General features: G+C 33.7%; 2 protein-coding genes across 2 annotated transcripts in view; one reads left to right on the top strand and one right to left on the bottom strand.

The window, feature by feature from the left end:
* The first annotated feature begins 5,226 nt into the window (after nt 1-5,226).
* Nucleotides 5,227-7,982, top strand: Lst8 (MTOR associated protein, LST8). The gene is made up of 7 exons (XM_071719475.1): nt 5,227-5,625; nt 5,963-6,115; nt 6,236-6,297; nt 6,365-6,515; nt 6,784-6,986; nt 7,514-7,656; nt 7,830-7,982. The coding sequence occupies exons 1-7, from the start codon at nt 5,500-5,502 to the stop codon at nt 7,952-7,954; spliced, it is 963 nt and encodes a 320-aa protein (XP_071575576.1). The 5' UTR covers nt 5,227-5,499; the 3' UTR covers nt 7,955-7,982.
* Nucleotides 7,787-11,091, bottom strand: part of Gga (ADP-ribosylation factor-binding protein Gga) — a 195,070-nt gene continuing 191,765 nt past the window's right edge. Inside the window, exon 12 of the mRNA XM_071719469.1 lies at nt 7,787-8,148. Coding sequence (XP_071575570.1) covers nt 8,080-8,148 — 69 coding nt within the window. The 3' untranslated portion in view covers nt 7,787-8,079. The remainder of the gene's footprint in view (nt 8,149-11,091) is intronic.

Here is an 11,091-nt window from a genome sequence, read left to right as displayed (position 1 = left end):
GATAACAATGCCTGATGATCAGATTTCATCACGTCATGATCTTCTGATATTGATCGAAATGTGATGTATGTCTTGTGATCATATTGTGATGATACACATCATGAGTACAAGTTAACATGTATATGAGAAAATATATGAGCTCAGATATTGACGTTACTTAGCCAACTCATGATAATCACATGCTGACCCTGGTGGAAATAATTTTACAACAATTAGGAATGTTCAGTGTAAAACTCGGGGCAGATGGCGCCATGGCGTCCTGTCCTGTCATGGCGGCGTCACCAACACTAACTCAATATACATGTATGTGTTGGTGTATCTGTGAGCACATCCGTGAGATATAAGGTCTGTTTTCTGTTGCTGCACTGCTGAACTAGTGCACTAAAGTGCACTAGAGTGCACTAGTTCAGCAGTGCAGCAACAGAAAACAGACCTTATATCTCACGGATGTGCTCACAGATACACCAACACACACATGTATATTGAGTTAGTGTTAGTGACGCCGCCATGACAGGACAGAACGCCATGGCGCCATCTGCCCCGAGTTTTACACTGAACATTCCTAATTACCGCGAGCGCTAGTACCACACGCTGCCGCGACGCGGCTATACCACGCGTCACTTTCTCGTAATCAAAAACCTTCACGCGCTAGTATAAGAGGCGAGCTTGTGAGAAGCTTAATTACAATGTTCTTTGCTGCAGATCAGCTTAAGTGATACCTCTGGTATCACATAGTGCAGAGGTCTGCGAAGCAATTTTTGATAAATTGTTGGATACGTCTTACTTATTTATTTACATGTTTTTAAATATTTTTATTAAGTATAAAATATTTAAAATTGTTGTCATTTCTTGAGCTTTATATGCACACAATATGCAGTATTTCATTGAACATTTATGTGTTCATTATGTCACTATTTTGTAAACTTTTATAAATTTCATAACATGTCTGCATTCTGAGCAACATATAAGCCCACATCTGTGTCTATTCTTGCCATCATGTTTTTAATAAACGTGAGTACAATATGTACTCAGAACGAACACATTTTGCTATCTGGGAAGTTCATGTGTAAAGCTCGGTGTCCACGATGCAAGAACTGTGTCCAAGTTTCGGTTTAAGCCAATGAAACTGCTACTTTTCTGTAAGAGCTGCAAGTTGAGCTTAAGGCCCGGTGTCCACGATGCAAGAACTGTGTCCAAGTTTCGGTTTAAGGAGGTTGGAGCAGTTTGGTCAATCAAAGATTTTCGTTTGTAAAAAATATATATGATAGTATAGGATCTACCGCATGTGTGGAATAAATTTCAGATTTATTGACCATCCAGGAGCTGAGATATTAGCTTCCAAAAATGCGTCGTTTTACATGGGGTTATATGGAGAAAGCGTTGACGGCGATGATTGATCCCAATTTTCTTTAATATCTAGTAAAGATAAACGCTCAAAAAACGTGCCTACGCGAACAGTAAATTAATGCGAACATTTAGAACGCAAGAAAACACGTATTCACCATCTAATAACAAATATATTACGAGTTAAAGCGATCGAAATTAGACTGAAACAGCAGTTGATAATTCGCGAGTAGGTAGATGTGGCAACGCAGCGTCGGCTGGCGTCGGCAATGTAATCCTAACCTTAACCAGAATGACAGAAAATTCACCGGCTTGTTTACGTTTAGCAACTACCGCTACGTGACCTCTATGAAGTTGGCCGGGCAACTTCAACGTATCGAACTTTCATTAAGGGGATCCTGCAGCCGTATGATTTACCGACATTATCGTTTTTCGATGGATCTTTTAATTGGCTTTATAGAATTGCAAAAATCTTTTACAGAATTAAAGTCCACACAAAAATCTAGGGTAACAAACGCGATTTTACATCAAAAACACCAAAAAATTAAAAATATTACTTATTTGGGCACATACGCAGCTGTCACCTGACGACAATATTTGCTTAAAACAAAAATTCTGCAGTTTATACATACATAATGTTTATCATCTGCCCTTGGGAAAACATGTAGGAATAATATCGTGCAAGTAGAAGTAAGATTCAATGCGTACAAAAAAAGATCCATCGAAAAATTATTTTAGTAATGCAAATACGGATGCAGAATGACAAGAAGAGCAGCAACAGTAGTTGCCGGATCTTGCGAGAGATGGCGAGCAATCGAAAAAAGGACAGATGTCATTTCGTTAGACAAAGACAGATATAGGGAAAACAAAATTAGAAAGGTTGACATTATCGACATCGAGGAAGTTCGCTTGTCACTGCAGGATCCCCTTAAGGGGATGCTAAAGCCGTCTGTAATCCCGACACTTGTTTTAACCTCAACTTGCGAAAACATTCGCTTTATATAAAAATTCTACAATGTATTGTTATAAAAAGACTGTGGCATGCCCTGCGGATTACATCCAAAAATACGATACCGTTGTCAGAATTAGGTTTAGACTCTAAACAAAAAAATTTACTGTGAAAAAGCATTATTGCAAACTTACACTTTAAGTGTAAGGGATTACAGACGGCTTTAGCATCCCCTTAATTGGAATCGATTGGTGGTCGTTTGGTGGTCTTTGGTAGTCTAGTCCGATCGTTTGGTGGTTAGCCGTTTTCCTGTAAAATAAAAATAAAATATCCGGTGTGAAGTTAGCCGGACAATTTTTTTTTTCAACCAATTTAACTTTATTATAGCTCATTCGACGCAGAATCGTTTGGTGGTCACGAATATCATCATTAAAACGTTTGGTGGTCAACCGTTTTCCCAGAAAATAGAAAAAACCGTATGCCCATAATGCCGGACATATCACCTCTGTGCCATTAGTCGGAAAAATTGTATTTATCACCCAAATTGACTTTGATAGGGCTCATTCGACGCGGAATCGTTTGGTGGTCACGAATATCGTCATTAAAACGTTTGGTGGTCAATCGTTTTCTTAAAAAATAGAAAAAACCGTACGCTCACGCCATTGGTCGTATGACTCCGTGACGTTAGCTCGGTAATTTGATGGATAAATATTATTTATCACCCAAATTGACTTTCATACGGCTCATTCGACGCGGAATCGTTTGGTGGTCACGAATATCGTCCTTAAAACGTTTGGTGGTCAACCGTTTTCCCAGAAAATAGAAAAAACCGTATGCCCATAATGCCGGACATATCACCTCTGTGCCATTAGTCGGAAAAATTGTATTTATCACCCAAAAAAACGTGAAAAAACGTGAAAAAACGGTACTCAAAATTCAAATGTCCGTCATTTTTTTAATTTTCGACTTTTTATTTATATTATAGGTTCAAGCTCCAACAAATATTATATATTTCATGAAAATTTTTGGATTTTTGATTTCTGATAATTTTTACAGGTGCTAGAGTGATTGCCAATTGGACATCTTTTTTTGACGCGGTCACGATGCACCACGTGTAACACACCATTCCACGGCAGTAATTTCTATTAAAAAAAATTTTTCTATGTACTCTTAGACTCCATAAATAAGTGTCAAAAACCTTCAGTTATTTATTTACTTCCTTCTATGAAAAAAAAATTCAAGAAAATCACCTTACTTTTGGGTCGCTAGATGAGAACCTCCCTTTAATGACCTAATAAAAAACTTTTTTCTAAACCGTCAATTGACTCAACTGGACCGCTCCAACCTCCTTAAGCCAATGAAACTGCTACTTTTCTGTAAGAGCTGCAAGTTGATTGGCTTAGACACAGAAACTTGGACACAGTTCTTGCATCGTGGACACCGGGCTTAAGGACTTATTTTAGACAATTATAGTAACAATATTTTACCTATTTAATGACGTTTTTTGTTGAAAGTCGCGATTCGAAAAGCGTACAAAAATTATGTACAAAATTAGTCATTGATAAGTTGCAATAATTTACATAACTATAGTAGAGGATTGCAAATTTATATTCGGATGGGGGAAGACATTTGAAGCACTCCATAAAATTTGCAAAACTTTTGCAATTTTTTCATGCTTGTGAAAAGTGCAAAATAATAATTGTTGCTAATTTTTTAAAGTTGCGGACCTTGTCCGAGGTTGCAAACTTAACAACTTGTGACGAAAAATAATCTCAACGTTTGCAACCAATTTGCAAAACTTTTGCAATTTTTTTGGCAAAATTACGACCAAATAAACAATTGTTCCACCATTGATTAAAAAAATATTGCGTGCAACATAGAAGGTTGCAAATTGGTAAAGCTGTTCGGGGCAGTTGTAAAAGTAATTATTCTATCGGTTTGTAGCACTTTTGCAATTTTTTCCTCCAGGTTATAAATAAAAACGTTATTTTGCAATAAATTTCAATGTTGCGAGCCTCAAAATAAATTGCAAATCTAACATATTGTGAAAAATATTACAATATAGACATTGCTTAAAGTTTGCAGGACTTTTGCAATTTTTTTCGCAAAGTTCCCAGATAGCACAGCTGATCTTTATGAATTCAAAAAGATCTGAATCTGCAGATCTTTATGAATTCATAAAGATCAGCTGTGCTATCTGGGTTATAATGAATTAACATTTTTTTGCAATGTTTAACATGTCCCGGACCTCGGGGATGGTTGCAAAATGAGATTTATTTTTATTTCAACTTACCAAATATTCCATCACAGTTTGAAAACTTTTGTAATTAAAGTTAAATTTTCGAATTTTAGTGTCTTTACTGACTGGCCTAAACAGTAGCACCTTCTTCTTTTAACATGAATAACTAAAAATCTGTATTTTGGCTAATTACCGAGTTTATATAAATATATATTTAATTAAAATTATCTGGATGACTCACAAACTGTTTTAAAATCACACTTCATAACTCTTCATACAAAATACAAACAATTCCATATGAAAACTTTTATTAATCTATCTATTTCGGCTAATGCTAAGACTCCATAGACGCGGCAACGCCGTGCGGCAGAGTGCGTTGACCAATCAACAAATTTTGATTTTGCCGCAGATTAACGCAGGCGACTTGCGGCAGCCTTCTGATTGGTCAACGCACTCTGCCGCACGGCGTTGCCGCGTCTATCAGCGACATAAATGCATGGTGTATAAATAAATAATTAACCGAATGACTCACACACCTTTTCAATTGCACATCAAAAGTCTTCATACAAAATACAAACGATTTCATACAGAAGATTCTACGAATGGTGAAATTGGCTCTAGTGCATTTCACTGCCCATGAAAACCTACCTTTACGCTTGTGTCGACTTGTGTCGTTAACTGGAAAGCCACCCATTCTCACCCATTCTCTACCGTGGGAAATCGAGCGTCACATTAACTAAAGAAGAAAGAATCAGAAAGATTCAAAGAAGTCCTCCGAAGAGGAAACAAGTATAAAGACGAAGAAAAGGAAGAAGAAATCCAAGAAGAGAGAAAGAAATATTTATAGTTTGGTGTATGAAAGTGTAAACAATTCAGTATATATCAATATTATAATTTTATTATAATAATGAATTTTGTTTGAAATAAATTAATAATTTAATTTTGTGAGATCATTAATAAATTGAGGATGACTCTCGACTGTGTGATTAGCAACGAACAAGTGATTTTTGTTACGGGAGGTTATGATCATACTATCAAAATATGGCAACCGCATACGGGTGTCTGTCAACGTACGTGCCAACACACGGATTCTGTATCCTTCGCTACGTGAAAGAAATAATATTTTTAACTTAAAATTGTATATATAAGTATATTATATATAAATATATATAAGTATCAAAGATTACATCAATTTATAAGGACCAAATTTTTGGTTAAAAAAGCATCTTGACGATAATCGTACCAAATCATGGTCGTATTGTCTTGACAATTATAATTGGCCAGTAGAGTCAATTAATATTTCCATTGCTGTTTATTATTTGACTGGCGAAGTAAATGTGATTTATTCTGTTTAAAATTGTATATATGTTGCAATTTTAAGTAAGAAACTTTTTGAGGTATTTTTTGAAATTTCTTAACGAGTTTTACAGCAAGTCAATGCATTGGATATTACACCAGACAAGTATGTTGTAGCTGCTGCTGGATATCAGCATATACGGATGTACGACCTAGCTTCAAATAATCCCAATCCAGTCATCAACTATGAAGGAGTGTCGAAAAATATTACCAGTTTAGGCTTTCAGGTTTTATGTTAATATTACATACTGTTATATATAGGATATTCTTTTATTTACAAACATATGTATATATGTTTGTAAATAAAAGTTTACAATAATGTTTATATAATTATTTCTTGTAAATAGGAAGAAGGAAAGTGGATGTATACAGGAGGAGAAGATTGTTCTGCAAGAGTATGGGATTTGAGGTAAATTATTTACTGAAAGAAGAATTATTTATATTTTTAATTTAATAATACTAATTTTTATTGATAGATCGAGCAGCTTTCAGTGCCAAAGAATATTTCAAGTGACTGCACCTGTAAATTGTGTATGTTTACATCCCAATCAAGCAGAACTAATTGTTGGTGATCAAAGTGGAGTCATACATTTATGGGACCTTCGTTCTGATCACAATGAGCAATTAGTATGTTATCTTTTTTATATTTGAACATTTTACATTTATGTTCAGGATCTGAAGTCATGAAGAACTTTCGAAGAGATAAAATTTTGACAATTCTCTTGATTTTATTATTTTATTTTCTATTACATATCTGTATTAAAATATTTATGTAATAATATATGATTTATGTAAATACAAAATTTATCAAGAGAGATGAAAATCATAGATGTAATATTAGAATAATCTTGATATAATTTTTTAATATTAATAAAATTTTTCTATTTAAATATAGATTCCTGAAGCTGAATCTTCGATTCAGGATATTACAATAGATCAGGATGGCACTTACATGGCTGCAGTCAATAATAAAGGACACTGCTATATTTGGACGCTTTCAGGAGGCGTTGGAGAAGAACCTACAAAACTTAATCCTCGTCACAAACTTCTAGCTCATAAACGTTATGCCCTCCGCTGCAAATTCAGTCCTGATTCTACGTGAGTATTTTCTTATTTTTATAATAAGTACTTTTCCATCATTAAAAAAATTAATATATACGTTATATAACATTATTATTATACAATGTATATGTATTAGATGTCATACATTCTCGTGGACTATAAATATTAAAAACCAAACAGGAGAGAATGCCATATTCTTAAATATTAAACTCGTAACTATTTAGAACTACTACAGTAGTTCTAAATTTGTTGCTAAACTATCTATATTATTCTATTAATTTATATTATTTGAGATGTAAAGGAACTAACTTATGTTGATAACACAAGAAAATAAACTTATATGATTTTTCACTTCCGTTATCATAATCTAAAATAGTTGTACCAAAAAATATCAGAAGTATCCATTTAGATTTGATTAGATTTAAGTGAAAAATTGACGGCAGGTACAAAAGATTCTGTATATCCTCTTTAAAATGTTAACAAAAAAATAAGGATATGCTATCCCCAACAATTTTTTTATACCCTTTGCTAAATAAGTTTTATATCTAAATTAATTTATTAAGATTGTTGGTGACAACATCGGCTGATCAGACTGCACGAGTATGGAGAACAACAGATTTTTCCGAAGTACAAGTACTTCAGCACGAGGCAAAGCGTTGGGTTTGGGATGCGGCATTCAGCGCAGATTCCCAATATATATTCACCGGTGAGCATTTCGTCTTTTTAAATATTCTCTTTCCCTAATAATAAGACCACGTAAATATATACTTGTGTAACTTGTGACAAATTTTCCGATTTATAATTTGTCAAAAAACTTGTAATCAAAGTTGTATAAATATCTCATATATTTGTTTTTATTTTATTTGATATTTTACGCAGCCTCTTCAGACGGAATTGCAAGACTGTGGAATGCGTCTACAGGAACAGTAGAACGAGAATATGTAGGACATCAGAAGGCTGTCACAGCTCTTGCTTTTCGCGATGAAATTGTTTCCGCAAGCTAAAAATAAAAAAATAAAAATTTAAATAATACATATTTAGTTTTTTTTAATGGAAAAATTTAAAAGTTCAAGATTATATGTTATTAAGGTGTAAGATCCAGGCTGTACGATGGACTGTCGTTCTTCACTCAAAGGAATCTCGTCCAGAGGAACTTCATCTCTACCTTGCACCTTCTGATTTTCATCTCTTTGGTCCTCTGAAAGATACAATTTACGGGAAGAGATATGACAATAATAAGGAAGCCATAGCCAAAGTAAGAAAGTGGCTGAGAGATAGGCCGGTATTCATAATCAGATCTTATTTCAAGACCGTCTTAAGTAATATCTAAAGATGCTAATACGGCTCTGTGATTGGTTAATGACATCTTAAGATTGTACTTAAGATGGTCTTAAATATAAGAATCGACTATGAATACCGGCCATAGACCAGCGCAAGGGCATGCTGGTTCTCACATCAAGATGGCATAAGGCCATAGAATTGAATAGAGATTGTGTTGAAAAATAGGTTTTTGCTAAAGAATTGGGGAAAAATATGATGCATTTAAAACCACAGTGAAATAACCATGAATGAGAAAAAAGTGTTGCATTACTTATTGAACGAGCCTCTTGTCAGAGGCAAGAAATGACACGCTGAGAATTCTTGCGCGCCATTTCTAAATAAAAAGATTTGCATAAAATAACACTTCAGATCATTTCAGCACACTTCAAAAATACTCCGACGTCTATATCGCTTTCCCTTGACAATTAATAAACAGCCGTAAAATGAATGTAATACGAAGTCTAGTTATGCAGGCTTATGTGCGGGCGTACAAATTCTCAGCGTTTCTCGCTTCTGAACGCACTATCTCACATGACCGCGAGATCCTAAAAAAGTATATTTTGAGAACAGGTAAGGTAAAGGTACCAATACCCGGACACTTAAGAGTAGGTAAATGTACCAATACCTGGACACGTACCTGTGTCTGGATACCTTTAAAAAAATATAAATTTATGGAAATAAACGTTTGGATATTATAACTGAAGTTTCAAACTGCAAGAAAAAAATACTTTTATCTTTGATTTTAATTCGCGTTATACTTACAAATAATAAAGGTGTCCAGATATAGGTAGGAGAGACCGGGGCGAAGTCGTCACTATTTTTTCGGTACCGATTTTTAACAACAAAAATAATTTTAGTAAAATGTGGTATACCGTTGTAAAGAGTGAACCCTTGGCTACAAAATTTATATAGGCATTTTTGGTCTACATCGCTTTGTTCAACTGGTATAGAGTGAAAACGACAAAGGTGCAAAAATTGAAATGTCAAAATTGCCAGGGCGGAGTCGTCACTCCATTCTCGGACTGAACTTTAAATGAAAATTCATAATTTCGATCATGAAAAATGATAGGATACATTTTATTAATTATTAATTAATGGAAACATTAATTAAAAACACGATGGCGGAAACTAATTACAAGAAAAGCGCACACACTTATGTGCCCTACGCTCGCACGTTTCTCGTCAGCTCTATTCTGTCATCTCTGAGCACACATAGCACATATTATCTTAGTCCTCGCCGGAATCCGACCACTGCTGCTTCTTTGACTTTGATTTTCGCCCGAAGCCTCCATGATATGGCTTGGTGACGACTTCGCCCCGACACAGATTTTAAGTTTAATCGCTCATAAAATATTAGAAATCAACGAAAATAAAAAAATTTCACTGGATTCGTGTTCAGCATGCATTACTCTTCAGAATCACTTATCTCGAGATTTGGAGAAAATAATGTTTAAAATATTTAAAATTTTCGACGCGCAAAAAATTTTACTTTTGACTTCCGAAAACACGTTTGCCTTAATGAAAATCACAACATAGCATATAATATCACTAAACTCCGTTGGTCACATGGGCACCATAAGTAGTGTTTACAATATTAATGGCGAGTTCACACAACATACAGATTTCGAGATAATTATAGTGACGACTCCGCCCCGGTCTCCCCTATATACCTATAACATTAACATAATTATTTTTTAAACCACCTTTAACTGCAATAATTAAATTATTTATATTCAACCAATTAATAATTTTTAAATCAAGTAATTTACCTGAGACTATTTATTTGTTATTGGAAAAATGATTAATTATTCTTCACTAATTATTAATTTTCAAATAAGTAGTAATTTATTTGTGACAAACTATTAATTATTTTAATAATAAAGAATTTATTTCTACTAATTACCAATTTGCAAAAGAAATTAATTTATTTTCACCTAAATACTAACTTTCACGAACTAAAAATTTTTCTCTGACAAATTACCAATTCTTTAAGTAATCTGTAATTCACTTTTACCTAAATATTATAAATTTTTATGTAATTAGTAACTTTTTGTCACTGTTACTAATTTGCTAATTCAACAAAAATTTAATTTGTTGTTATTGCTAATTTCGCGAAAAATTAAAGAATAAAAAATAAAATTTTTTTGTCAATCCTTGCTTAACACTACAAAATGCGTGATATCAGTACAAAATTACCTTTTTTAAAAAAGGTAAAAAAAGACGCCAAGTACACGCGCAATGTATTTTGTAAATTCAAAAATTCAACTTAAGTGGTAGCTTTATTTCTTTTAGCTAGGTAACGTAATTTTGTGATGATATAATTTTGTTAAGGAGAAATAAAGCTACTACTTAGGTTGGATTTTTGAATTTACAAAATACATTGCGCGTGTACTTGGCGTTTTTTTCCCTTTTTTAAAAAAGGTAATTTTGTACTGATATCACGCATTTTTGTAATGTTAAGGACGTTCTCCGGTCCTTATACTAGAGAAAATCGATTTTCTTTAGATTTTCTTGAAACTGTGAATATACATTAATTTAGGTGTGCTTTATGCGTGGTATAAATTTGAGTACCTCTTCCGGTATAAAAAATCAAGATACTGAGCCTCAAAGTTTCAATTTTTACCAAAAAAAATTTTTTAATTTAATTTTTTTTAATTTTGGCATTTTTTCCTTATAGAACTCGACGAGAGGAGCAACTTTGGTCCTTTTGACCAACCTCGTATCTCTTACCGTTTGGCCTGGAAAACCTTTTCATTAGTAAAAGTTGAAACTTTGAGGCTCAGTATCTTTATTTTTTATACCGGAAGAGGTACTGAAATTT

Source organism: Temnothorax nylanderi, unplaced genomic scaffold (assembly GCF_030848795.1).
Source record: "Temnothorax nylanderi isolate EJ_2023f unplaced genomic scaffold, tnyl_v1.0 TNYL_tig0296_pilon, whole genome shotgun sequence".
Taxonomy (NCBI): Eukaryota; Metazoa; Arthropoda; class Insecta; order Hymenoptera; family Formicidae; genus Temnothorax; species Temnothorax nylanderi.
The sequence above is the reverse complement of the archived record's forward strand: the minus strand, read 5'-3'. Positions and strand labels throughout refer to the sequence as shown.

Coding starts and splice junctions, on each gene's coding strand:
- Lst8 (XM_071719475.1), top strand. CDS start 5,500: ATGACTCTCGACTGTGTGATTAGCAACGAACAAGTGATTTTTGTTACG. Junction 5,626..5,962: donor CGTGCCAACACACGGATTCT/GTATCCTTCGCT, acceptor CGAGTTTTACAG/CAAGTCAATGCATTGGATAT. Junction 7,657..7,829: donor TTCCCAATATATATTCACCG/GTGAGCATTTCG, acceptor TATTTTACGCAG/CCTCTTCAGACGGAATTGCA.